At 41.3% G+C, this 27,821-nt stretch overlaps 2 protein-coding genes across 3 annotated transcripts; one reads left to right on the top strand and one right to left on the bottom strand.

Annotated features, from left to right (window-relative positions):
* Window positions 1-544: 544 nt before the first annotated feature.
* Window positions 545-27,821, bottom strand: LOC130703370 (peroxisomal ATPase PEX1-like). Of its 2 annotated transcripts, none has more exons than XM_057524863.2 (20): window positions 27,701-27,821; window positions 27,410-27,643; window positions 27,308-27,348; window positions 27,178-27,251; window positions 26,573-27,120; window positions 26,176-26,492; window positions 26,001-26,119; window positions 25,829-25,936; window positions 25,608-25,770; window positions 25,366-25,528; window positions 25,114-25,276; window positions 24,856-25,040; window positions 24,657-24,791; window positions 24,529-24,593; window positions 24,318-24,377; window positions 23,298-23,487; window positions 23,010-23,172; window positions 22,306-22,417; window positions 21,951-22,130; window positions 545-681 (listed from the first exon to the last, which is right to left on the bottom strand). In XM_057524863.2, the coding sequence occupies exons 1-19, from the start codon at window positions 27,782-27,784 to the stop codon at window positions 22,058-22,060; spliced, it is 2,997 nt and encodes a 998-aa protein (XP_057380846.1). In that variant the 5' UTR covers window positions 27,785-27,821; the 3' UTR covers window positions 545-681; window positions 21,951-22,057. The 2 variants fall into 2 exon arrangements, with proteins under 2 accessions (XP_057380846.1, XP_059352340.1); XM_059496357.1 differs by lacking the exon at window positions 545-681 and adding an exon at window positions 4,448-4,465.
* On the top strand, window positions 12,040-14,547 carry LOC130703636 (transcription factor Sox-1a-like). Its single transcript, XM_057525075.2, has 3 exons — window positions 12,040-12,370; window positions 12,503-12,569; window positions 12,669-14,547. Exons 1-3 carry the CDS (start codon window positions 12,172-12,174, stop codon window positions 13,825-13,827), a joined length of 1,425 nt encoding a protein of 474 aa, XP_057381058.1. The 5' UTR covers window positions 12,040-12,171; the 3' UTR covers window positions 13,828-14,547.

Below are 27,821 nucleotides of genomic sequence, written 5' to 3'. Positions count from 1 at the left end.
CCCCCGCCCTTTAAGAGAATTGAATAAAAGCCAAGATATAATATAATACTACGCTATTATACAGTCTTTTTTTTTCGCTCGTTTGGGAAACACACACACACAGACATGAAAAAAAAAAAAATAAAACTTAATCTGGTGTGAATGGCAACGACATGATTACTTTGAGGGTAGCCTTTTCTTCCCTTGTTACATAATACCACTACCGCACCCTTTTTTTTTTTTCAAGTTTTCCCTTCTCTTCTTCTATACCGGAAAAAAAGCCAAACTATGTTATGCACCCACACACAAGAACTCACGAAGAACTTGATGGTTTTCACCAACTGAAAAGTTTTCATCTGAAAAAAAAAAAAAAAATTTGCTTTGATTGTTTTTCTCCTTTGTTTCGTGTTCTTGCCGATAAAAAAAAAACCGCCTTAATTCTTTTCTTTTTTTTTTTCACTTCCAACTTCGCAATGGAGGAAGGCGTTTGAACGTCGAAAAAAAGTTCGTTCGTCTTCAATCAATAGTGTCATGTTGGAGCGCATTATAAAACAACATAGAGACAGCAAAAGAAGAAAATTAACACACGCGCGTGTAAGAAAAACGGTGCGGATGAAAGGCGGCCACAGTGTACAAGTCCATCCACATTTTCCGGATGAAACGGGAAGATGCCAAGGCTCTGAGGGCATGCAAACCGCGCACCTGTTTAACGACGAGGACCGGAGAAATTCGACAGAGACGAAAAAACAAAAAAAGGGAAACATCACGAGAAAAAAACAAAAAGAAAAGTAAAGAAATTAGTTTCCAATTATATAGAGATGTTATCGTTGTGCACAATACGAATGTAAAACATTTGGATGGTGATAAAAGACATCGACGAGCATGAGATTGATTGGCTACGCCTAGTCTCCTCATTATTTCAAAAGATAAAGAAGGGGGACCTACGAAATTCATCAAAACAAAAAATCCGGCGGTATTGAACGAGTCGATAAGAAAGAAAAAAATGTCATCAACGACAAAAGAGAGACGGCAAATTCTCTATCGCTTTGTTTTTAATTGTATGCACCTACCAATCTCATTCTTTCCCCTTTCCCTCCCAAAACTGGACATTGTGTATGTACACACGAAAGGCTTTTATAGACGCGTCGCAGCGTGAACAGTCGAGGAGGGGGGTTCCTTTTTTTTCTTTTTTTTTTGAAGGTAGACTGGCCATTCTATTAATACAAGTCGTTTATTTTTTACTTTCCTCGCCTTATCTGACTCGTGAATTGAGCGAAAGGTCCCGGCTGCTGCCTTCGGGAAAGGGACCCCGAAAGAGATCGAACCTACAGGCTGCGACAGCCACCACAAGCTCTGAAAGGAATTAATGAATCTGCTAGCGACCATCACGCAGCGTTCACTCTACACTGTACGCAAAAGAGAATAGAAAGAAAATAAAGGCTCAAACACAAGCCGTTGTTGTGTATAAAAAGACAGTTCTCCCCTCTCACAAGCAAGCCCCTCGGTTTTCTTTTTTCTTTTTTTTTTTTTTTTTCTCGCATTGTTGTCCACACCTTCATTGTGTGCGGACAAGGCTGCCCCTCCTAAGAAATGAGAGGGTTGGGTGGTGGTTGAGGATCGAAGAGGAAACTATCCTCCGCCAACTTGTATAGAAAAGAGGCAAAACGAGGGGAGAAAAAAGCCAACGACACACAGTGCATGGAGGATATTAGACACAGTGGGCCGGTGTTACCACGGTGAGCACACACACTACCACACTTTGCAACTCAGCTTTCCTTAACATATAAATATATCCTTTTCAATCTTTTGTCGAGCAGCGATGGCGGCCTATTGTGTCGATCGGGCCGCATGTGTGCGGCTGCTGTTGCCGTCGTGCGCTCGTCACCGGGCCACCGCTAATTAACGCAGCTCACGGTGTGTGTATGTGTGTGTGTCCATCATCACACACATACACACACACACACACCTTTTTTATTCTTTTTTGATAGTGAAAAGAGAGTACGCGCGGCAAAGAGAGGTACACAAAAGAGGAAGAAGAGGAAGAAAAAAAAAGAGTTTTCCGCTTTTAAAGATCCTGTCTATCGAGTCAATAACAGAACGGGCCCGTCTCCGATTTTCTACACCAGCGCCCGCTTGTACTTCCTCACTGTTTATGTATAAAAAAAAAATAAGGCAGAGGTGAATAAGGGACAAGAGGTGATTGTGGTTGCCGTTATCATTCGACGTGAAAAGGGGCCACGGCAATAAAGGAAAAAAATGCTATCGATCAAACAAGTCGCAGTCAAATTGAGTGTCGTGATCCACATCAGTTTAGACGAAAAAAAAAAAAATGGGGGTGCGGATCTATAGGTGTGTTCAAGTAGTAGGATGCTATGTAGGTCATTGTCAAAAGACAAACCGGAAATTCAACATGAAACGCGTATTTCGCAGGTGCGAAATAGCGGTGCCTTAAAAAACAGTTCAAAAGAAAGTGCACATTTTTTGCGATGTCACTTTTCTTCTACTCGAGCTCAATAGCATTTAGACTGGAACTGAAAGATTCAAAATAAAAACTCCAACAACAAGAAAACAAAAAAAAAAAACAAAAAAAAAATGCTGGAATCAATTCAAAAGTGACCCTCCTAGTGTCCGGAACTTGTTTTTAGATTTTCCATGATCATCGTCAATAAAAGAAAAATTTCCAATCGCTTTGGATTGAATCATTTACGGAGAAACGGGCACCGAAAACAATGGCCGCAAAAGATAAAACTAGCACCGAGTGCTACTCTTTTTTTTTTTCTGTACGGTCATAATACATCAATTGTTTCGCTCCGTTCCACGTAATGATGATGGCTTTAAATCTTATGTCAGCGTGGAACATTAGAACAAAAGAAAAAGCCATTAAATAACAAATTCGACAGCTTTACAATATAAAAAAAAAAAAAATGTTTCAACAGACAAAAAAACAAAACAAAAAAAAAAAGAACCTCTCGGAATTGCGTGATCGTTCGGGAAATGACAACAACAAAAAAAATCGGGAACGCATTTCTTTTTGTTGTTGTCGATTTGTACGTTTTTGTTGTTGAGGGGGGATGAGGTCCGTTTGTTACCATGGGCGTCGACTGACAGGACATACAAGCGGCAACGGGAACAATGTTTTCGATACGAAAGGTATTTATCAGGGAAAAAAAAAAATAAAAAGGGATGACTGTTTTCGTTGCACGGTAGCCCCCTATATGCTGTGTCTACTATTCAAAAGCGACCCAATAAATATGTTTCCTACAGTACACGGCGACAGCAAGAGAAGATGAAAATAAACAAAATGTATAGTTTCGCTGCGAAGTCACGAGCCAAAAGGGAAACGGCCGGCTGGAATTTCCCCCTTTTGTATTTCCATATTATTATCATTATTTTAGCTACTTTTCTTTTCTTTTTTTTTTTTTTTTTTTTTTTCACAGAAAACCCTCATTCTTTCATTCTACTCTTTGTTCAGATACATTTTTTTCCCCCATTTTTTTTTTTTTTTTTTTGTTGTTCAGTATTTAAAAAAAAAAAAAAAAAATAGAACAGCAGCTGATTGAATGAATAGTCAATCCGCTCTGCTGCCGTACACTGCACAAGCTATACTCGTTTCGGACAAAAGGTTAAATGTCTTTTTCCGATATCAAAAGGCCTTGCTAAGGCTACTGTTGTATAGCCTACATAATATACATAGAAATGGGAGCTGAGTTGACGACAACATGAATAAACAACAGCGCACGACAGCGACGTATAGACTCAGGGCATTGAAACTGAAAGGGATGAGCGAAAAGGCCTAATAAAACTAAAAAAACAATAATAATAAAAAAAGAAAGAAAGAAAGGGATGATTTTTTTCTTTCTATCGTTTCAAAGCAGTTTCGAATTGAGAACAGATTTTTATGGAGATGGCCGACGAAGGGGAGAAAAAACAGCAGCGCACACGGCCCAAGAGAGGACGCAATCGGGCGTTGCTAATATGTTGAAAAGTGACAACCAAATAACAACAATAGGCCAGAAATTCAGCGACCCCTCAAAAGGGATGAGAGGACAGCAAAAACGCATGGCAACAAAAGACCAAAACAGATCCGGTCGTCGTGACTTTTGCAACTGAAGAATATCAAGCAAACGGAAGTGTAGCGGGTTCAGTTGGGTCTTTCACGACATTCATTTAGAATAAATCAAGTGCTTCGTTGAACCCAACAGATCACACACCCAAAAAAAAAAAAATCGAATGATCGCAAACACTTGCTCGAATAATGTGAATTCAATCAATTATTAAGAAAAGATGATAGAATCCATGGTCAAAAAGAAAAAAAATGCCTGTAAAAATCGAATAGCCTAGATGCCATCGATGGCGAGAGGGGCGGCAATCTCTTCGGTTCCCGCCACGTCTGCGTGACGTCCCTATGTATGGCGGATGAATACGAGCCCAACGTAATCCGTCCTTTATCAGGCGATGATGGAAAACCAGTCAATGATCCAGTCGGCTGTCACATCCCACAAAAAAAAAAAAAATTGAATAAAAGCAGAAGACGAAGAAGAAAAGAAGTGAATAGACCAGACGTGCATTCATCATCACGCCATCAAATCCTGATCAATAATTTTGACTTATTCGCCTTGCATTCTCTGTCCTTTGAGAGAGTCTCGCATCTCACTCAAAAAGACAACAAAAAAAAAAAAAAAAAAAAAAAAATCAAAGATCGGAAGTTATTCTTTAGCGGACGTACGTGAATCGGTTTGAACATTACACGGCGCAGAATAAATAGATGCCGCATACACACTGAAGGCGTTTTCGTTTAATAAGCACACGTTAAGTAGACGACTACGGATCATAATAGGTTCCATTAGCCGCTGATTCAAACAACTGGAAAGCAAGTCGGGGAACGCTGCGTGACAAGATTTTCCCTTTGCAGGCAGCAGCAGAGCGAAATTTCCGGCTCTGTGTCTTCTGTCTGCAGCAAGCAGCAAAAGCTTTTTGTATGCGCGTACGGGGGGGAACAATAAGGCCTCTCTCTCTCTCTCTCTCTCTCTCTCTCTCTCTGTCTCGTGTCATATCTCATAGCGTACAGACACACAGAGCTGCGGCCCCCTCCCTCCTCCCATCGACACACACACAGACAGAGAGAAAGAGAGATGCAATGACACGCCAGTCGGCTTTTCATTGGCTCTAATCGGCTTACATTTCAATAAAGTTCCATACTGCTGGCGTTCGCTCTTCGTTATAGTCACGGGCGCATTGAAAGAACCAAAAGCTCAGACGACAAGGACAGATAGACAGACAGAACAGAACGGAATGAGCGAGCGCATATAGATGCAGACTACATTATTCAGGTGCACATGACAACTTGAGTTGTATTCGGGCTGGCCGGAAAGATATTCAAACGCTAATAAAGTCTTGATCTGTGCAATTATTACTTTGGCTGGTGAAAGAATTTCAAGGTTAGTGGCCTATCTTAATCAGTCAGAGTAGAATGAATTTAGCGAAATGAATTAGGGATTTTAAAAAAGTTGGAAACGCCAAACTCATTTCGCCCTCTATGAGCTACGACCAAGAAAACAGTAGCTGAGCAAGAGAATCAACCCAATGACCTTTGTGGACAAAAACAAATTGTTTAAATGTTCAAGAATTGTACTGTTTTTAATGTCAACTCAGCAAGTGGCTGGAGCCTTTTATGGAGACGCGGGGGTGTTTTAAATTCTCCTCATTTTCACGATTTCTCTTTGTCCTTTTCAAATCCAAATTAAAAGAAAAAAGAAAAAAAAATCATCAATAGTCTTTAGAATGAAATGTAAAAGGCCCTGAAAAGAATGGGCGAAAAGAGATTTTTCAAAAAAAAGATTGTAGGAAAAAAAGAAAAAAACGAAACCTGCTGTTTCTTAGTTGACTGCTTCTGTCTCGAAATGAGATTGTTTCAAAACGTTCTCGGCTGCCGGCACAGTTGGGGGGTTTACGATCAACGAAAATTTTTAGATTCTCTTCACGTTTCGTCAAAGCAAAAGAGGCGAAGAAAAGGAGAAGAAAATAACCTTTTGATTCGATTTGTAAAGAGCGGAGTCCCCTTTTTCTTCTTGGGCAGTAGACAGGGAGAATGAAAAAAGACTAAAGACGGGACAGTGTCTAGAACAACAACAAAACAACAAAACAACGACAACGACAACGAGCGAAACAATCGAGAGCAAAAACCGATTCAAAAATTAAAAAAAAAAATAAAAAACGCCAGTAAAATCATGGGAGCTAAAATAAAAGGTACTTTTATCGTTATTCAATTCTCCTGCGCTGAAACCGTTTCTCATTTGAACTTGCAAAAAAAACAAAAAAAACAAAGATGGTGGTACCACCTCTGGGCAAACACGCAACAGAATCGTTCAAGAACCACGCACGCAATAAGAAGATAGCATTGGTCATCGGTTGAATGCTTGCTCAAAGTTATCCTTTAAAAAAAGAAACAGAAAAAAAAGGTCGGAACAACAACAACAAAAAAAAAGGCAGCAGAAACAACAAGAAGTTGGAACTCTAGTGCGATGGACCCAAAGCCTCTTATTGCTGTGTTCACGTTCCATCGAGTGTTTTACGTAGTTGCATTTTCACGCACACGCGGTCAGTTACTTCACATCCCACCTTTTATTTATTTTTTTTGTTTTGTTTTGAAAAAAAAAAAAAAAAAAAAAAAAAAGGAAAATTTCCACGACTGGCCCGGCCGTCCACCAACATAACACGGTCTTCACTCTTTTGAAGAAGACAAGTAGCTTTTATTTCTCTTTCTTTTTGGGGGGGTTTTCTTTTCTTTTCGACTCGATGAGGAGGAAAGAAAACGCTGTCACGGCTCACGTAGTTTTTTTTCCCCTTTTTCTCATAGAAAAAGCCGGACGAGAAGGTAAGAATAAAAAAGAAGGAGCAAGAGAGCTTTTTCCTAGACACCTGATGGGCCTCGACATCCCATCGAAAAAGATCCAACATGAAGCAAAAGAGCTTCGAGCGTGACAATCTCTTTTGCAAAACGAAACGCCCTCTTTTGTGTCACTCGCTGGCGCAAAAGAATCTCTCTTTTTCTTTCTCTCTCACTCTCCTCTCCGATAAACAAAACAAAATGGAGGGGGGTTTCAATAGATAGGCATATAGTGCACAGTGGAAGCCAACGTCTTTTTATGACTCTTGCAAAGCTCCCCCCCCCCCTCCCTAAAAAAATTTTTTTTTTTTTTTTTATCACTGCCTTTTCTCACAGCAGGTGTCGCTGAACGGGACAGAATAGGGACCGCTTACCACCTCAAACACAAAAAAAAAGAAAACCGGCTTCCATTTGTTTTGTTCGACCTTTTCTTCAGTTCGTAGCGAATTACCAGCGCAATGTCTGCCCCCCCCCCCCCTTTTATTCTCATCACGGAGCCTGTTTCCTTTAGTGGCTACTCCAAAACAACTAATTAGATTCGCTTCCTGAAAAAAAAAAAAAAAAAAAATAGAGACACTGAGGCCTATAGTCGAGCAATACGTCAAACAACCGCAATGACGAAGAACTTCTCATTGCAAAAATACGCACACAAAAACAACAACAAAATAAAAGTTCAAATGCGAAACGAATTGCCTCAACAACACACACACACACAAAGGTTTTTTTTTTTCATTAAATTAGCCAAATGCGTAGCAAATATGCCACTCCATTGAAGTTGACCCCCATACGTGAAACGAGTATACAATAGGGAAAAAAACAGAATATTAGGGCGTAACCGAAAGGAGGGGAACTATCTGTTGTTCGCAAACGGCCGGGGACACAGTTTAAAAAAAAAAAAAAAAAAAAAAAAACAATAACAAAATATATCCATTTGTTGTACGGCTACCACTAGCAGTCGTAACGGTAGGAAAGAACAATATGCGTCGTTAGACAATAAAGCGTAACGAATGTGGAAGACTCGCATAGATTTCGGTACGAAGCCAAACAAAAAAAAATTGCTTTTCGATATTTTTCAAAGTTGATTCACGTTGGGCTACCAGAAAAAAAAAACTGTTGTGAGTTGTTATCACGAGCGTGAACTGACCGCGACCCTAGGATACAGAACCAAGACGATGCAAGAAAATGCATCTATCATAACAAACATGTCTTTAAAAACCTTGTTATCCGGGAGCTAAAAATAAGCGACAAGATAGAAGACGTTGAAAGAGAGACATGACTTGCTGAAAAGAAAAGGATGACAACTTGTTACAGCACAAAAGGCAGTTTTGAAAAAGTATGAAAAGGCGGGAACGAGAGGATGTCATTGCAAAAAAAAAAAAAAAAAAAAAAAAGGTTTTATGACGCCCAATTTCTTCTTTTCCTTCTGTGAAAGTAGCAACAGAAAAGCACAACATATCGACCTCCTTTTCAACAGCCTTTTTTTACAATCATACAATACTTCATTAAGTTGATCGCGACGACGTCAATGAAAAGCCAAAAAGAGCCTTCTGTTTGGTACACAATACGGTCAAACACATTTCACCTACACCCCGCCAACATCTTTGTTGTGCTTTTCAACTCGACATCAAAACGTGATTGAAACAAGAGGAAAAATTAAAACTTTTGTTGGACTGTTTATGTTTATGCACGCCAATTGTTGATGGAGCTTCTTTCCAACCCAAAAATCGAAGAAACGGTGTTCTTGTCAAAATGCCTCAAGTACAACATGCAAAAAAGAGATTCTTTTTCAATAATTCAGGCGAATAACACTTTTTTTTTTTTTTCACGAGTCGTTTCTCCAAAAATTCCCTGTGATTTAGGAGGCGGTCGACTGTAATGGACTAGTTGTTACAAAAAAAAAAAAAAAAAAAAAAAAAAAAAAAAAAAAAAATGCTCGTAATTTCCTTTCTTTTAGCCAAAGTTAAACGAGTACACAAACGAAAGAAAAGAGATTAAACAAAGCTAACAAATGCTCGGAAATTTCCAAATTAAAGACAAAACTTTTCAAAGAATACAATTTTAAGAAATTTTCGTACCAGAGCTGATTGAACCTGTCCCCCCAAAAAATTTTCGCGTCACTTTGTTTTCTCTTGATGCTTACGAAATGAAAGATGACAAAAAAAAATCTTTAAATGAAAAATCAAACAAGAAGGCAAAAAAAAAAAATTGTCAGTGTGTCGTTATAGATTGGGTGACGCTGCTGCTTTTCTCTTCTTCTTGCGCCTCCCCAAAAGAGACAAGAGAGTTTCCAGGATGGACATCGTCCAAAAAAGAAAAGAGGTACGTCTCGGCAATGCTTATTTTTGTTCGCTATTCCAAAAACTATTGTCATAAAATTTGAAAAAACCCTTTCTTTTCTTCTTTTTTCTATTTCATGAAAAACCTCAAGTGTGCCTTGTTGCTGTTAAAGACACTTGATTTCTACGAAAAGCGAAACAACAGCCATCACTTCCCTGCAACTCCCTTAAACACCAAATAAAACCTATTTAAAAAAAACGGGAGAATAAAAAAAAAAAAAAGTAAACAATCAAATAATGAGGGGACAACGAAGAACGAGGAGACGACATCGACATCGGCCAAGGAGCAAGAGAACAAAAAAAAAAAAAAAAAAAAAAAAAAAAAAGAGAAAGAAAAATTTGGGAGGAGAAACACAAGATAAAGAGAAGATGTGTCCGGGAAAAAGTGACAACTTCTTCCACACTTCCTCTACTTAAAAAGCATCTCCATACACATAACAGTGGCAGAGCTTTGACGACAACAAAACATGACAGCGAGACTGAAACGACAGGAAGAGACTTCAACATTTTTTTTTTCCCCTCTTTTTCTTCCTGAGCTCAAAACTTTCTTTTCATGTTGGATTTTCTTCAAGAAAAACGAAAGACTGTAACTAATGGCACATTCAAAAGCCCCCCAGACTTTTGAAAAGGCGTACGGAAAAAAATGAGAAGGGGCGGCAAAATCATCTCAATTAAAAGTCAACAGCCTATAAAAGAAAAAACGTGGGAGGGTGAAGGGGGCTGCAAGAACGTAAGTGTTGACTCAATGCAGTAGCAGCAAACAAAAAGAAAAAAAAAAAGGCTGTTATTTTTCTATGAAATGTGAATGGAAAGCAGAAAACAAGTCGACTGGAATGCACCCAACATCTCGACGTAATTAAAAAACACAACTCAGGGATATCTTTTTTTTTTTTTTTTTCTTCAAATTTCTTTACACTTTTCCCGTTCACCTGTGCTCTCTCTGTCCGTACGCGTCGTCATCGTTGTTTGTATGTATATGGTACGTATACAGCCGTGACATTGCGGGTTCTCTTCACATTATTCGATCCCCTCACCCTTTTGTGTACAAAACGAGAGCCAGAAGGAATGCACACATTCTTTCGTTCTGATTATCCCACTCTATTTGGAAAACTTTGTTGAGCTGCTGTTAGGATGTCAAAGCAAAATCGGAACAAAAGGCTAGAACATTCCTTCAAGTACGCTTCCGTTCGATTCACTACCTCGCAGAGCACCAGAAACCCCGGAGAAAACCAAAGAACAATAACAAAATGCAAAAACAAAAGCGGGAGGCTTCAATATCTTGTCTGTGTCCGGTCGAACGAATGAAGTGCAACCAAATCATTAGAGACCTCTCTGATCTACTAAAAAACCGCACGCTTTCTTGACTACGATTTTACCTATTAGCCCCTCCAACTTTTCCCCAATATTTTTTTTTTTACGTACAACGTCCAGCGTGAATAGCAACTTTCATCGTTCAAACTTGTTCACAACTAGAGCTCCTTTTCAGCAAAATATTCAGAGCTTGCGCTGATCAAAAAGCATCTCATTTCGACAAAGCAATAACCAAACAGAGACCGCTTTTTCGATGTTCCAGTTTAGTTCCGGGCACTAACCCAACGACGGAGAAATTTTTTGAACACGTATACGAAAAAAAGGAAAAACAAAAGCGAAAATAAAAAGTCGGTTCGAGTCAAATCCTTAAAGGCATTACAAGGCGAAAAGTCGTGCAAAATTCGTGATTGAAAGAGGCCTTCTGCTGACAGGTAACGCCACCTAGCGTGAAAACCACGAAGCTGATAGCGAACACACCAAAACTTCGCTTGTTCAACATTCAACCAACGCGTCAAGTTCGAAACGGCTCGAACTAGATTAACACATACAGACACAAAAACCAAACAAACTCAACAAATATTCTTGGAAGTCACGTTTTTTCTAACTGAAATGAATGAAATAGTTGTAAAGTAGAACCTTCATTCACTTTGTCAACAGTAAAACACGCATGCTTACTGCTAGTAACTGCCGCCGCTGGCTAACGCACCTGTGCAATCAAGTTAATTCATCGCTAGCCGAACGGATAAAAAACACCAACAATTGGTTAGCATGTGAAATGACAACATCAATATATGAATCAAAGCGACAACCTGAGCCGGGAACATGCGGAAGGCGCACGTTTTCGCTATTCGAAATGTTCAACATGTCCTAATTGATGAACCGTGTGAAATTCCCGTACAAACAAAATCATTTTTAAAAAAGGGGGATTGGGAGACACAAGAAATGACGCCTGTCATACGAGTGTATATCACAGTGATAGGCAAAAGGGGTGATGCGGGTTAAAGGCAGAATGCCAAGTACCTCCGGTGTAGGGAGGAGCTTGTCATCCCAGGGTAGAAAGAGGAGGGCATTGTTTTCTTTGCCAATGGGAACAAAAGACACGTCACGTGAGCGTGCACGCATATGGGAAGAGATCGCCAATCTTGAGCAGGCTGTAACATAAACGTCGCCACCCCTTCTTTTCTTCCATTCTTCTCCCCTCTCATTCTTCTTTCTACCATCTTCCCAAACGAACCGAAGGCGAAACAAAAAGAAACACACACAAAGAAACACACACAAAGAAAAAGGAAAAAGAAGGCAAATAGTATACTAGGGAAAAGAGATTCCCGCATTGGATCTCTGCGTCGGCGCGGGACTGGTACACACTCCACCCCCACCCTCCCATACGCTTCTCCTTTGCCAACACCCCACACCTCCCCCTACCGACCAGCCCTCGAGTGGCAGGCTAGCGGTCGTGCACGTCCTATAAGGTCTCGTGTTCGGTCGGGTCTCGGCCGTATATCACATTCAACTACAACGGTGGCAGCAATTCAGTTCGTGACCAGTTTGGCTATTACCGTATGCGTGTTTTCCCGCCGCGCGACACGTGTGCATCTGGACAGTGTTTCTTTGTAATTGTCATATCTGCCGCCTACAACAGCCAGTGCTTACTGTCCCAAAATGGCTACAATGTGTGTGGAATCGTCATCGTCGACCTCGTCATCGCCCGTGGACGGACACGTGAGGGACGTCAACAACATCAACAGCGATCACATTAAAAGGCCAATGAACGCTTTTATGGTTTGGTCAAGAGGTCAGCGACGTAAAATGGCTCAAGATAATCCGAAAATGCACAACTCAGAGATCTCCAAACGGCTCGGTAAGTCGCGGTTGTACCGGTTTGCCTCAACTACTCGTGTCTTTCACAAAAAAAAAAAAATGAATAAACGAAATCAGATTATCAAGATCGTAGTCACCCCGTCAACGAACATTTTTTTTCAAATAAAAACAGGTGCCGAGTGGAAGATGTTGACGGAACTCGAGAAACGGCCCTTCATCGATGAAGCTAAAAGACTCAGGTAAAAGGAGAAAAAAAAAGCGCAACGTCAAAATTGTTTTCAAAATGATTTTACGATGACAGCCAATACAAAAAAAACAAAAAACATTGAATTATGCAGGGCGCTGCACATGAAGGAGCACCCTGATTACAAGTACCGACCTCGTCGCAAACCCAAAACCGGATTGAGTAGCAGCAGCAAACCGAAAGAATCCAGCCGTTATCCGTATTCGGTAGACACGGGTTCGCATCGTCATCACCAAATTTCGCACCATTTGCCGACGCATTCTCACCACCACATCCAACCAAACAATACGACAATGTTGCCCAGTTTCAACCGTTCCCTTTTCTCGCCACCTGACCCGATCGGTGGGACGATTCCAGCAGCGCACACAAGTGCTTCTTCGTCATCGGCTTCCTCGTCGGGCTCGACATCGGCCGTTGCGAGCGACAGAACGGCCAATGAAAGAGCCGAATTCAACTATTCGCGTATGTTATTCGCTTCTCAGTTGCCCAGTCTCCATTTGGGTTTCGCCACTCTCGGCCATCCAGCGCTACACGCCGCGACCGCCGTCCAAATTCCTTGGTACCACTACAGCATGGATTCAAGTGTTTTCAATCCGCTGACTCATCCTGCTTCGGCCGGTCTTCAACACCATTCAGTTAACCATCATCAACAACAACAATATCTGGCCAGTTTCGATTCGCAATTGGCCGCCCACCAGAAAATGATGCGCTCCATACACGAGTCCGTTTCATCGAAGAAATCTCCAGTGCCAGACGACAGGGTATCACCCACGTCAAACAACAACAGCAGTCGACCCATATCGGCCGCTTCCAGTTACGATTCGGAATGCCCCATCGTAACGGCCCGTAGCGGCACGCAAAGCGTCTCCTCCACACCGCACAATCTATTAAGCGCTCCGGCATCATCGACAGGAGCTGTGCAACTCCTGCCACCACCTCCACCGCCATCGATGGCTGCCACCATGGCAGCGGCCGCCGCGGCGGGTCTCTTTCCTTTTCATTACGGAGCGGCTGCGGCAGCGGCAGCAGCAGCCGCCGCGTCTTATCCTCACCATCCATCGACCAACAGCAGCCCAAGTGGTGGTAGCAGCACATCGGCTCATTTGGGCTGCAGTTGTAGCCCACTGTGTGTTAGCATGAACCACCACCATCATCACCAGATGCACGCAGAACAACGAGGCGGAATGATTAACGCAACTTCACCTATACCAACACCTCGCCAACATCGGTGTTCATTATCCAGTATCTTGTAAAACTCGAATCACAACATTATTACTTTCGATGTTGTAGCCCAGTGTTCGTAGCCAGCGTAAAGACAACAATTCGTGAATTCTCTTTTGAACTTTCAAAATTTCCCAAAAATTCGATTTGAAAAAAAAATAATGATAACTTCGAGAATAAGAATAAAAGTATTTAAAAAAAACGAAACAAACAGAAGGATTGGAATAGATAACCGGATCCCCGAAAGTTGTTGTTTAAGCGATCCGTCCCTGACTAGTTTGAGCTTTGCGTATTCGGTTTGCTTCTCTTTGTCATAGGCCATTTCATGTTTATGCTGTTCTAAACCCTTTTCAAATTTTAAACCTGTCTGTAAAAATAGCAAGAGAAAAAAGGGAAATTCTCACGGAATTCCAGTAAAAGGGCAAAAAAAAAAGAAAAAGAAGACGACAAATAAAAAAAAAATAAATAAAAATAACAAAAAAAAAAAAAAAAAAAAAAGAAAATCTGAGAGACGGCTGTGTTCTTGTGTGACTGTTTAAATGTGTGCATTCCTATGATGTTGGTGCCCATTGTGTCTGTTGCGGGGCAATTGGTGATTTGGTTTTGTTAAGTGTTTGAGGGACGAAAAGAGAGAATAAAGAATAACACAGCAACACCAACAAAACAACGATAACAGGTGGAGTCAAGTCAATGCCAAATTCAGAAAAATCCTGTTGTGTTTTAAACGTTGTGAAATACCCATAATTTAAAAAGGGGGGAAAAAAAGAATGGGCCCGTGGCCTGTTGGCTCGTGCGCTTGTCCAGTTTGGCATCAAATGTCACTACGTACGGGAATATAAGGCGGATAAAATAAAAGAAACGACGAAGAGAAAAAAAAAAGGGACGACGAGTTGGAATGGAGGAAAAAAAAAAAAAAAATGGTAAAAGGACAACCTGCACAGTTGGAGCGAACCAAAAAGACGACGAAGCAAGAAAGAGAGAGAGAGCAGATTCCCGTCAAAATGCTGGCCCACGAGTTCCGGGCTTCGGGTTGTCTGCTGGCCCAACTCAGCAGGTGATGTGACAAGACCGCAGCAGGACCACTCGTCGTAATGATAGACAAGTGAACTGACAGCCCTCTCTCGACGGTCTACTAACAAGAAGAGGAAAAAAAAAATTCCATAAGAATGAAACACAAACCCCCCCCCCATCTATTCCTTTTCTTCTCTCTCTTTTTTTTTTGTGGTCTATTTTTCACTGAATAGAATCATGAATAGTGTAATCCACAACAAAAAAAAAAAAAAGGAAAGAAAAAATTATAATTGACTCTACTATGCATCACAAACATTCCATATGCGTCTACCCTCGTCTCTTTCTCTTCATACTGTCTCGTCTCCTTTTCTCGTTTTTATTTCCAATTTTGTTTGGCGTTTTTCGGTTTTGGAATTTCCCAATCTTTCTGACCTTCTACTAACGATTGAAACGTCCAAATCGTCGTAAAAATCAAACAAACAACAAAAACCACATTCAACCAAAAAAAAAAAAGGCCTTTTCTCTTTCTGTCTGTTTTCCATATCGTTTCCCTCATTCGCAACCGCAACGGGGGGTTTATACTCGAAAGAAAAGAGCAGGCAAACAAGCGCACACAAAAGGCAGTGTCGTCACGTTGAACCCCGTTTTGGCAAAGCAATTTCAAAAACAAGAAACATTCCCGGCGCGTTCGAGCGCTAAACACAAGGCGACCATTGCAATTACGACTACAATTATATGAAATGGAACATCGTAAACCAATAAATGAATAAATGGCGAAACTAAGTGAGGACTTTGTGGCTTAATTGCCCTCAATTTTTTTTTTTGTTTCCCACCACCGCTTCATTTTTTTTTTTTACGAAGTTTAAAACACAATGAACTGCAACCCGTATCCCGACAAACAACGCCAAATAATAATAATAATAATAATAGCAATAATACTAAAGAAAGACAAGAGAACGTCAGACCAATGGGTGGGCGAGTGGGGTGATTCTTTATCTACCGTTTTGTCGTTGCCCATTGTCAACGCGGGCCGAAAGATTTTTCCTTTTATCGGAGGCCTGAAAAAAAAGGCTCAGTCGAGACTAAAGAGAAAATGAAACGAAAACGAGAGTAGTTGGAGCGGCGCTTTTGCGTCATCAAAAGGACACCGCCAAAAACCCTCGCCGCACACAACTGCCGCGATCCCGTCCCCATCTCTCTCCCAACCCCCCAACCCCTACCCCACCCGATATCGTTTCGCTTTTCATTTTTCAAAAAGTATAATACTGTGTCTTAGACACACACACACAGACCTGCCACCACACTTGCACAGACAAAAAAGAAGGAAAAAAAAAGGGCGAGTGAAATGTAACTAATCAGATGGGGAGGGCCAAAAAAAAATATGGGCGGTTTCGTTTCATCTGCCGGCTATTCTCTTTAATAGTTTGTCTTTTTTTTTTCTTATTTGTCTTTGCGTTCTTTTCTCCATTCCGGCACTTTGGGCAAATAGAGACGGCCGTTCTATTATCGTCACATCATCACAGAGCTGATTGTTGTGCATCGCACAACTAGAAACAAAAGCCCCTCCACACACACTCTCAATGATATTATTATGACGTCAAGTAAAAAGAAGATGCGACAAACATTGCGCCACCATCGCTTTTAAGTGTTTTAAGTGGATTCCGGTTGTTAAAAAAAGGAAAGAAAAAAGGACTGACAATACGGACGCATTAAACAGTGTGATGTCGCAACACGGCCTTTTTTTTCAACAATTTGTTTCATTTCTTTTTTTTCGTTTTTAATTTTTACCAAAACTTGACGAGGCTACTGACTTGACTGACCTGACTTGACTAGGAGACCAAATGTGCTCCTAGTTATATAAGGCACGTGTTGGGACATTGACAGGTGTGCCAGTGGGGCGACGTACTTGTCCCAGTTCGTAATTTCGTTTAGTTTGTTTGAATGTACATTACTACGAAGGGGCTTTAAACACATGCCTAGCAAATGGACGCCACAAATACACATTCGAGTTGTTGACTCAGCTATGCTGATTCAACAAAATTTCGTGTGTATGGCGATTCGGAGAGATAGAGAAACGAAGGGAAGAAAAAGAAAATTCATTCACGCTCAACGTGAACGAAGCGCACAGCCAGAACTTGAATGCAAACGCGAAACAGATGTCACTCTGCTTCATCCATTCGCTAATGGTATGAACAGGTGATTCTGTAAGCTGAGAACGAGTGTGATGCGGTACGTTTACAACACTGTACAAGGTCTCAAGGTAGCTACAACAACTGTTTGTTGCCGGGGTACAACTTGAATGATTGAAATCGCTGGTCGAGGCCGGCCAGCGATTTCAATGACTTGCGAATCTTGCATACTTTTTTTAAATACTTATTTTCAAGTGAAACGAAAATCAAGCCACAAGAGGCCAAAGATGAAAGATCAATATTGACCAGAGCCCAAAATCCTTGGGGGGATGCATAAACAGAAACAGTTCCTCAAAACCTCGAGATGGCACAATCCCATTCAAGACCGGTGCATGCACATCGCATTCGTCACAAATCAAAACGGATGCGTCCTCCGTCGTCCGCTTATTTTTCCTTCGCTTCGCGAGAAATTGCCACAAAAGACGCTAGAGCTCAAAACACAAAACGCTTTCAACGAAAAAAAAGAAAAAAAAAGTTAAAATTTGCTGAGTTTAACTGTTTCGACCATTTCCCTTCATCTTTTACATGCCTCCCCTCACTCTCTCCGGGCCGGCCCCCGACGTTAAAGTTTGAACGATTTGGACACAATCGCGGTAAGCCAACACAGCCCCTGGACGCTGAACAATCCCGACTCCAGAGTTTTCTATCTATTGTGTTTTTTTTTTCTTCTTCTTTCGTCCCTGTTTGTGTACGTAGAGTATACATATGTATAGACGCACAAAGACCAAGAAGAGAGACGGTCGCATCGCTTTTGTATTGTTATTGAAAAAAAAAAAAAAACGGACAGTGCAATACGAGGGAAGGTCTCGATGCTGATCCCAGCACCATGGAACCACGGTCGCATAACCAAAGATAGCAAAGAAAATCCTCTCCCCTTTCCTCCTCGAAAAAAAAAGGGAGAATAAGAGGAAGGACAAGAGTCGAGGACACGAAGCTGCAATCAGATCAGCAATTTGTCGCTGTTGCTGGCCCAGTCGCCTGGCCTGAATGCCGTCTTTATTGCACCTATTGTGTGTCGGTTGCTGAGCTGACGGTGGGAGGAGAAGGATAACTTTAGGTTCAACACACAGACTTTTGTGCGAGTGTGTGTGTGTGACAGACCAGCAATGCGCTACACTACACGAATGGTAGTGGGCTATACGTGCGCGTAAATGGCAGCGCCTTTCACAGTTCAACGCCGCTCAATCGCCCCCGACCCCCACCGCAGACAAGTAAAGAAAAGCAAGGGACAACACCTCTCCCCCCCCCCCCCTTGGAATAGCGCTTGCCAAGGAGTATACAAGAATAACACTATAGAGGCCAACCTTGTAGATTATATTGTGTGTAACCCGATTGCCAGACACAAACACAAAACAGCGAAAAAGAATAGGCGTAGCGATGGGAGAAAGGGGACACACACACACACAAAAAAAAGCGGATAAAAAGAGAGAATGGATCGGTCATCAAAAAGGCTCGACTTGCACGATACAGTGAGCAACAACACGATCCACTATGTCCACAATACGTTGATCCACTGTTTATGCAATGGCGGTGTAGATTGACCCGACTGACCACCCACCCTGGCTCTATCGTCGGGCTAGAAAACAAACATCTGACGTGTGTATCCCATTTTCTTTGAACCAGCCACAACGTTCGCCCTTCTTCACCCAACCTTTGTGCGATGAACACACATAGTCTAGTGAAAAAAACAAAAACCAAACTGAGCGAACAGAACATAAAAATTCAAGTACAAACCGTCTGCCATTACTAAACGAACGAATCGATGAAAAACGAAACGTCTTACTAATAATCCCAACATGCGCTGAAATCAAATGAATCAAGAAAGTGTAGCGCATGAAAAAAAAAGGTGGAAATGCTTCTATGACGTGGCCAGAAAAGTTGGTGTCGACTCGGGCGACGCTACGAGGTTCTTCTTTCTGTGCGCGCACTGCACTCATCGGCCCAGTTAGTCGTCTATTGTGAAGCCAATGAATGGGCTTTCATTGGCAGTCAATTACCCCCCTCCTTTACACATACGCTAACACGTCGCCATCATCACCTCGACGCTCCTATACACGGACACAACCCAACGGCCGCACAGACAAAAAAAAAAAAAAAAAAAAAAAGAAAAAAAAAAAGACGGGCCCAAACGATGGTTTATTCAGAGCACACAGTGCTGGAAAAAATGCCGCGAATCAAAAGGGGGAAAAAGATAGTCTATACACCAGCCAATATGGTACGCACGCATCAATTGCCAAAGGGAGGGAAAAGGAAAATTGAGGGGAAATAGAATATAAAAAAAAGGGCAGAGGAAATGCCATGACACAGAAGCAGATGCCGTACGCTTCCGGTCACGTTCACGTTTTCTATTTTTCCCTATTACCTAGAAATATCCCTTTACTCAGTTGGCAATATTCGTCCATTAAGACAATGAAAATCGAAAGAATGAGCTGGCGAATAGTTTCACGAATATTTCCAATCTCCCCGATTCAAAATCTCCCTTTATTTTGTAAAACAAACCATGGAAAACGTTGGGACAAGCGTTGGTTACTACAAGGAGAAGAGCATCCAGTTTCACGCGGAACTGTCGTTCAACATTTAGCAAGTCAACTTGGTCAAACTACAAGTTTTTGAAGTTTGACGAGGACGAATACAAGATGGCAATCAACGTTTAAAGACACACGGTTCATCGATTGGGCTTCGCTCCCGCAGCAAATCGACTTTCTTAGAAGAAAAAAAATTTGCCAGTTCGTAAACGATTTTCCCAGTTCACATTTGAGACAAAATGGGAAAAGAGAAAACGAACAAAAAAAAAGTCAATAGGGTCGAGACGGAGCGATTGTAATTGAATTGACCAGCAACTGCGGATTTCAATCTCCACGATAACAGAGGGGGTAGAGAAAAGTGAGGCGACATCATGCACCGACGCCCACCATTTGCTTTCTTTCCATCCGCATGAGTGCTAACACAAGGGCCTTTATCCAACCCCCCGACGGGGATAACAGACACATGTCTGCCAACCGGTTAACACCAAACCGTTCATCCCCCTTTATTTGCAATCACAAAAATTTAAAACGAAAAAAAAAAAAAAAAAAAAGAAAAGCCAATTGGCGGAAAAGTCATCTGGTGATCTAAAAGAGCGGAATCAAAAGTGATTTCGCATCATCAAAAAGAGGCAAATGAAAGACAGCGGCAAGGCACGATGCTTCTAGGTGTTTCAAATCTCGTTCGTTTTCACGCACGGCCTGGCATCGCACGAAGCCGGCCATGCGTTCAACGGACTAAACAAGAAAAGAGGGATCCGAAGGCTTGGTTAGCGTCAATGGTACTTGAAAACGTCTCTACGTAGCGCTTTGCCAATCCTCGAACTCTAAACAGAAACCCTGTTATCTTGGGCGTCCCATCAAAACGCAATTTTCAAAAAGTCATCTATGGCGATAGAATCGTTACAATTGAAGCCGCATTCAACGCTTTCGAGCAGAAGTTGACATCAATCAAAGCAACCGAAAAAAGAAAAAAAAAAAAAGACGATTGATTCCAAGTTGCCTAGAGCCGCTGATCGGACGGCGATGGTGGTTAGTACACTGTTCCGGTAGCGAAAATCACAAAACGGATAGAAAAAAAAAATAAAATAAAGAAAAGAAAACCCCTTGACGGATCAACAAGCGCCGACTTTGTAGGAGAGAAAAAACAAGGCGGCCAACTGACATAACTAGTTGTGACAACAAAAAGAGGGAGACCCGACAGAGTAGGGCAACGGAGAAAATGAATCAACGAGAGATGGGGAAGAATCAGCTACTATCTTGTCGATCTTCTTATTCTTCTTTCTTTTCTTTCCTTCTTCCTATCGCTAGCTATTCTCTCCTGTCGCCTACCAGCAGTTCCGGTAGCTGGTGGGGCTGCCGCGCGCGCGGGCTGGAGTGGGCTTTTCATTTCCGGCAAAAAGACGATGTCGTCGTCGACGACGGTTGCCTCAATGTACCAACTGAATGGGTAGCATCAACAACAACAACAGCAAAAAAAAGGAAGGAGAAGTTCGAGCACGGTGGGCTCCACAAAAGGAGGCAAAGAAAACACAGTATATATATCAAGCGGCTATCGTCTCGCATCGGCTGGAATAATAACAATAATAGTAATAATAACGCTACAAAAAGAAGATCGGCTTAGTTCTCTATTCCATTTACTCGAAAAATAAAAACGAGAGTAAAAGGAATAGAAATGAATGCGCACAGTTTAGTAGTATATCGCCTGTCACAGTCGCACAACTGATGGGGCGAAAAGCAGAAAGAGAATGACACAAAAAAGAAACTATCATCTCTTTTACGACACGGTCGCCACTGTCTTGTTGATAAACTTCACAAGAGTTCCAAAAAAAAACTCGATCCAGTTTAAACCTCCTTTGTTGCCTCTTATTCCAACTCCGTGTTTAAAAGTCAATCCGATGGCGAAACAGCGGAAAAATTCGACGACGTGTCGGTTTTGCTAACAAAATCCGAGCATTCAGGGCATCCGAACGAAGTTCTAATCTTCTTAGTCTCCCATTTTCAATTTTTTTTTTTTTTTTTTTTTAGAGTCGTTATTAAATCGCTTATCAGTTACCGACTGTCTGCACACACACACACACACACACACATGCACGTAAAAGAAGGGGCGGGCTTCGCACCCCTCGCTCCCCTCTCCCTTCCGCTGGAGGTTTTCACTCGTCTATTTATTGTGTTATATTGAATTCAATATAACACAACGAAAGAAATAAAAAAGGGCGAACAAACGCCAGCTCGTCGGGTGTTCTTATTTCACGTGTGACAGCTATGCTTACCCCCCACCCTTTTCTTCCTCGACTGGCAATCATTGAGAGAACGTCAGTACACGATAAGATCCGCCGGAATTTTTCGATTCTTTCCCTCCCATCGGTAAAAAGATGGAAGGATTTCTCTTTTCCGGAAAAAACGAAAAAGAATGCATGAAAGGTTTCCTACCTTGTAGGTGAAGTCGCTCCACGTCGCTCGAAGACGTTCCACGTAGAATGATGCAGATTGCCTTCTTCCTCCTTCTTCGCCCGCCGTCCTCTTTTTTTTTTTTTTTTTTAAGCCAGCGTGACCCGCGCGGGACCCGGCTCATCGGTCGTACCACTGCGTCCAGCGTCAAAATTCTCGTAACTGCATGAAAAAGAATCAAATATGAAAAACGGATAAGAAAAACATAAATCAAAAATATGTCCCGTTACTGGATTTAATTCCTTTCTTCTATCGAGTCACTTTATTTTGTTGGACAACAAGTCAGAAAAAAAAAAAAGAAGTATGGGATATATAGAGAAGTAAACAAATGACTTGCATTCGATCGTAGCGCTGCCGCTCCGAAGCCGTGACCGATGGCCGGGTCTCCCGTAGAGCGTTCATAAGCAGCTGATGAGTGATACGCATTGGAGACGGTTTGTTGTTGTCGCCTAAAGCCAAAGCATACAATAAAGAAAACATGCATACAACATCTGATAAAGGATTCGGCAACGTACAAACACGGCTCGTTATAGCCTTTCCTTATTTCCTCCCGAAAATTGTCGATGCACAAAAATATGCAACGAACCAATGAATAATCCTGGCAATTTGTTAACGCTCTTATCGCGCGACATTCTGGACATCCACTAAATATGCGACTATATGTCAAGCTTCGAGCAGGACTGTCCCCACGAGCGACGTTGCAATTCCAAGGAAGGTACAAAAGAGACCGAATTCTATGACTGGAGGAGCAAACTGGTACCATAAATCTTGATCAGTTCTGTTGGAGAAAAGAAAAATAAGAATTAAAAGCAAGGAATAAATAAAGTCCCCATACATCTTTTCTAGACTCTTTTGCTGCTGTTTTTTTCCCCTGTAGCTTCTCATCAGAAATCTAAACTCGGTACTCATACAATATTCATAATCTACGGGGAAAAAATAAATAAAGAATTTTCCCTTTACTAGGCTCGATAGGCTTTTTCTTCAAATAGAATTTTTTTACGGCACGATTGATTCAGTCAGACTGATTGTTTGGGTTCTTACTTTGAGTCAGTTGATGCACGGCCTTTAACTGGGCTGTATAGAGGACCGCCTGCAGGTCCGCGCCCGAATAATGTTTCGTCTCGAGCGCAATTTCATCCAATCGGACGTCGTCAGGTAGATGGAGTTTGGAGCTGAGCGCCTTCAAGATGTCTAACCTTTCATCCTGTGGTAACAGAAATACAAACACATTCTAGTATTTAAATCAAATTAAAAGATAGAAAGCGGAAAAAAAACAACAATAAAAACACGTACATAAAAAACAAGACAAGAAGAAGCTTCGAAAAGTACCTTGCCCGGCAGAGGGCAACGGACGGAGACGTCGAAACGGCCGGGGCGGAGAAGGGCAGGATCAATCAAGTCAGGTCTCGATGTGGCCGCCAGCACCCATAAACCTGCTTCTTGGCCCTCCACCCCGTCTAATTCCGTGAGCAATTGATTGACAACCCGATCCGTTACACCTGTGCTGTCATGGCCCCGCCTGCAAAATTACGAAGATAAAAACGTTTTCAAATACAAGAGCAAGCATAGACACATGGAAGAACAAAAACACGGAGGGGAAGAGTAGATGCGGGAATTATTATTTCAGAGAAAGAAACTTTTAAGAGCTCCAAAAACAGAATAGGTTTTGTGAGACATCAACAAACAAGAAAAAAATAATAATAAAAAAAATGGGTAAAAATTGTATGAATAATAAGTCCCCCCCTCCCGCTGTGGCTTTTAAAAATAACACGAAAAAACGATTGTGAAAATCAGAAAGGGGAAAAAAAGGTGTCCCCCTGCGTTTTCTACATCTGATAGCGGATACGAGAAACACTGCTGTGGAGTATATGGCTAGGTGCTGGGACACGCAGCAGGCGACCGAGTGTATGCATCATCTTACACACATGAAGCTCGCTGTCGGATAGAGCGGTGTCGATCCACAAAGGGGCAAAAAACATACATCTTTGTTAAAGACGGTCGCGAGCGAAACACAAATAAAACAGCCGAACCCCAAACAGTGAAGGAAAAGAACGAAAAAGAAGGACCCCAAGTGAATGGGTGCTTAATGAGCAAGGCTTTGTGTTCGAATAACACACCGCCCCATGTCACAATGACACCTTTTGATAAAGGCAGCGATGAAATATTACCACCACCTTCGACTTTCTCCCATCAAACATGCTCTAGCCCATCCAAGTAACGTTCGTTAATTCTGTGTGGCTGATTCGCTTATACTGCCACAACATAGCCCATGATTATCAAATTGTGTTTTTAAATGGCTCGTTTAAATTCTGAATATTAAAAAATCGTAATAATGAAGGAACACGCTACCTCGGAGCAAGGCTGTCGAATTCGTCAAAAAACAGGATACACGGCTTGGCACTTCTGGCCCTGGAATTCAAAATACAACAAACACGTATTAACAGATTAAATTGAAAAAAAAATAAATTACTAGTTATACGCTAATTATTGATAATACCATACGCCAAAGCAAAAGCTAAATTTTCTACGCAAATGAGTAGTGATTGGGAATAAATTTTACCGTCGGAAAGTATCACGAACAGCTTCTTCACTAGCTCCGATATATTTGGAAAGTAATTCTGGTCCCTGTTTGGAAGGGAAACTTCATATTAAAGTTTCATTTGGGAAAAAACCTTAGTTCATTCTCACTTTGATGCTGATAAAGTTGACTTCACATTCAGTAGCTACAGCTCGAGCCAACATTGTTTTACCGGTACCAGGTGCACCATACAAAAGAAGGGCAGATCGTAGCCTGATAGGACAATGGGCGAACAACTCTGGGTACTAAAACATGGCAAAATTTTAGTTACAAACAGCAATCCAAAAACGTAAACAACCAATTTTATACCTGGGTAGGCCATTTAAGAGTTTCAACTATTATTTTTTTCGCGTGGGTGAGACCCCCGACGTCGCTCCAAGCGATTCGGTTATCTACCGAAGGCTTCAAATCAATGCCATGTAATCCGATAGGAACGTTGTCTTCCACGGCAAGTTCCAAATGCTTGGCTTTCACCACAGTTTCGCTTACAGAGCCTGTAACGTTTTTAACGTGCAATGTTAAAAGAAACATAAGCGGAAGGATTACACTAAGTAGGTCTTCATTTACCTGCTTCAGATGCAGCAAAATGCGTAGCTTTATCTATTAGGTGACGAACATCAATGGCCACGTATCCATCCATTCGGGAGACTGTAGTATTCAGGTTAATATTATCTTCGATTTTCAAGCCATCCGTTTCCAACATTTTTCGCACCATCTCCAATCGCATGTCCTAAACAAGATTTTATGTGAAATTGCGATTCAGATCTGCAGCTGAAGAGCTACAGCAGGGTATTCATTCAGGTAAGGATAGGCAATTACTTTAGTAAGAGGAGGGATTGACAACTCGCATGTGAAGAAATGATTCGATTCATAGTTGTAAAGCTTCGGGTGCAGTGATTTTCCATTTATAGCTGTCGCAATGATCATGACTTGATTCAGAAGAGGAGCGCTCTTAGCAAGTTCTAAGATCAGCGCGGCAAGTCTAAAATATCCGAGAAACATCCGTTGTCAAGAAGACATATTAGTAAACAGTAATCAACAAGAGAAAAAAGAGAGCTAACCTTCTGTAGTACCACGCTTCTCCGCTTAAAGTGTCATCTTGATCGTTTTGTGGAGCACTCACTAAGAGATCAAGATCGTCTAGCACCACGATCGAGGGTTCCCGATCGAGTAGTTGTCGAAACATTATTTCCCAATCACGTTGGAGTGTCTCTGCTCTCTTACCTTGATAAAAAAGATTGTTTTCACTCAAAAGACTAATTTATAATAGTCGGGCAAATACCTTTTAATGATGAGCAATCTATCAAAACTGAGTGAACATAAAATGGTTGACTTTCTAGTTGATTGCAAATAGTACGTGCAATACTGGTTCTTCCAGACCCGCGTGGACCTGCAAATTCAAAAAATAATATTAAACCTCTATTGATAAAAAATTCTTATGGCCTCATTGATACCAGTAAGAAGCAAATTCCCATGGCGGCATCCCGTGCACGAAGAGCACACATTGTTATCAATGAGACCAAGGCCAGTTTTCAGGAAATTCATGGCTTCTTCGAGTATTCCGCTAACCCCACTGAAACCAAAGGTCGATTATGTGACTACTTTTTTGCTAAAGATATTACGACATACCCGAGTTGTATCGAATGTTTTACGGGAATATGGAAATCGGTTTCCGGCAGCTGTAAATACTGCGGCGCATTCGTTAACCGTATACGCTTAACTTTCAGCTTCTCTAGAATTTTGGTCAACGAAGTTTCATCGATACGGCAAAATTTGGAGTTTGGGCTTTTTGATTCAATTCCAATAAATATGCGATTTGTTTTCCCCTTCACTAGGCAAGGAATATCCAAGTGCTGTCCGTGATTGAGAAGAAGGTTAACTTTGTCCTTCGTAACCGACTGTAACCACATTTTGACATCTTTTTCAAGTTCTTTTAAATCGTAGTCCTAGAAAAGTATTTAACAATAAGGTTTAAGATATTTTATGAAATCTAAATATATATATATGTATAAATACGGAATATTACCTCAACAAACGTGTAAAAGCTGACATCTTCGCATCGATTAAGAGGATCATCAAGTTGAACCAGCATTTGAGTACGCTGTTTCACGTTTAAACTTAGCTGGCGAATAATAGCCTCCGATAAATAAATGGCATTTGAATAGATTGGCCAGTTTTTACTACTCTCGACGAAATGTATAGTAAAATAGGAGGTGCGCTCATGATTCTTAATGCTGCCGACGTAGTTCTGGTTCTTGTCAAACATGCCACAATGAACCTTAGACAGAAATGCCTGATAAGGTTGCATAACAATATCAGGATTGTCTTCTAGAGCTAATCTGAGAAAGGTGTCTTTTTCTTCAACTGGGAGTATTCTGAGTTCTAGGGCAGTGCTAATTAATTTTTCAGGAGTTTTGGGAAGATGTTGATTCAGCAGATTTAGCAGAACAGACTTTAGCGAAGATAACTGATGATCAACTACTGGACCTATATGAGGTTGAACTTTAGGTGGACAGACATGGACTTCAGTGTCTACAGCAAGTAGTGCAACAGGTTCTTTAGGCTCAAGTTCAACTGTGAGAAAGACAAAATTTATATGAAACCAAAATAATAAAAAGTATCTACCCATACTTATTTTTACAGAAAGGCTTACAAAATCACTAAGCCATATGGGTATTTTTGCTCCAGACCAAATAACACGAACTCTAACAAATGTTTTGGTAAGAACAAGGAATATTGTGATTACGTTTGAGTTACATACTTATTCAGGAGCTCAGACTGAATTTGATCCACGTTCAGCTCCTACAAAAGATGTTAAACCTTTGACGTTGGCTACATAATGTTTTTAAAACTAAACCGTTACCAGTAGTTCCCAATCCTCTTCCACACATGGTTCAGCTATGACTGAAGATGCTATTGGCACATTTTTTGAAAAAATTTCAAAGGCTGTCTCCAAATCAGGAACCAGGCCATTTAATCTGGCAAACTGTGCACCGATAACCACATCTTCGTTCTCGGCAAGTCCATTTTCTCCTATGCAAGTAGCATATACAGGAGGTGCAGAAATATTGGACTGCTGGATTTTTATTGTAATAATCTGAAATCAACCATATGTATTCTACATGAATGAAAAACATTTCCAAGTCTCATTTACCTTAGAAAAGTTAATACCCCATTTTTGGGGTATTGTAATGAAACACGTTTTTCTGGAATCAGTATGCAAAGTAGCAACCCACATGGTAAGAAGTAAGAACCAACATTCGACGATTCGAACT

The sequence above is a fragment of the Daphnia carinata genome, chromosome 7 (genome assembly GCF_022539665.2).
Source record: "Daphnia carinata strain CSIRO-1 chromosome 7, CSIRO_AGI_Dcar_HiC_V3, whole genome shotgun sequence".
NCBI lineage: Eukaryota > Metazoa > Arthropoda > Branchiopoda > Diplostraca > Daphniidae > Daphnia > Daphnia carinata.
The sequence above is the reverse complement of the archived record's forward strand: the minus strand, read 5'-3'. Positions and strand labels throughout refer to the sequence as shown.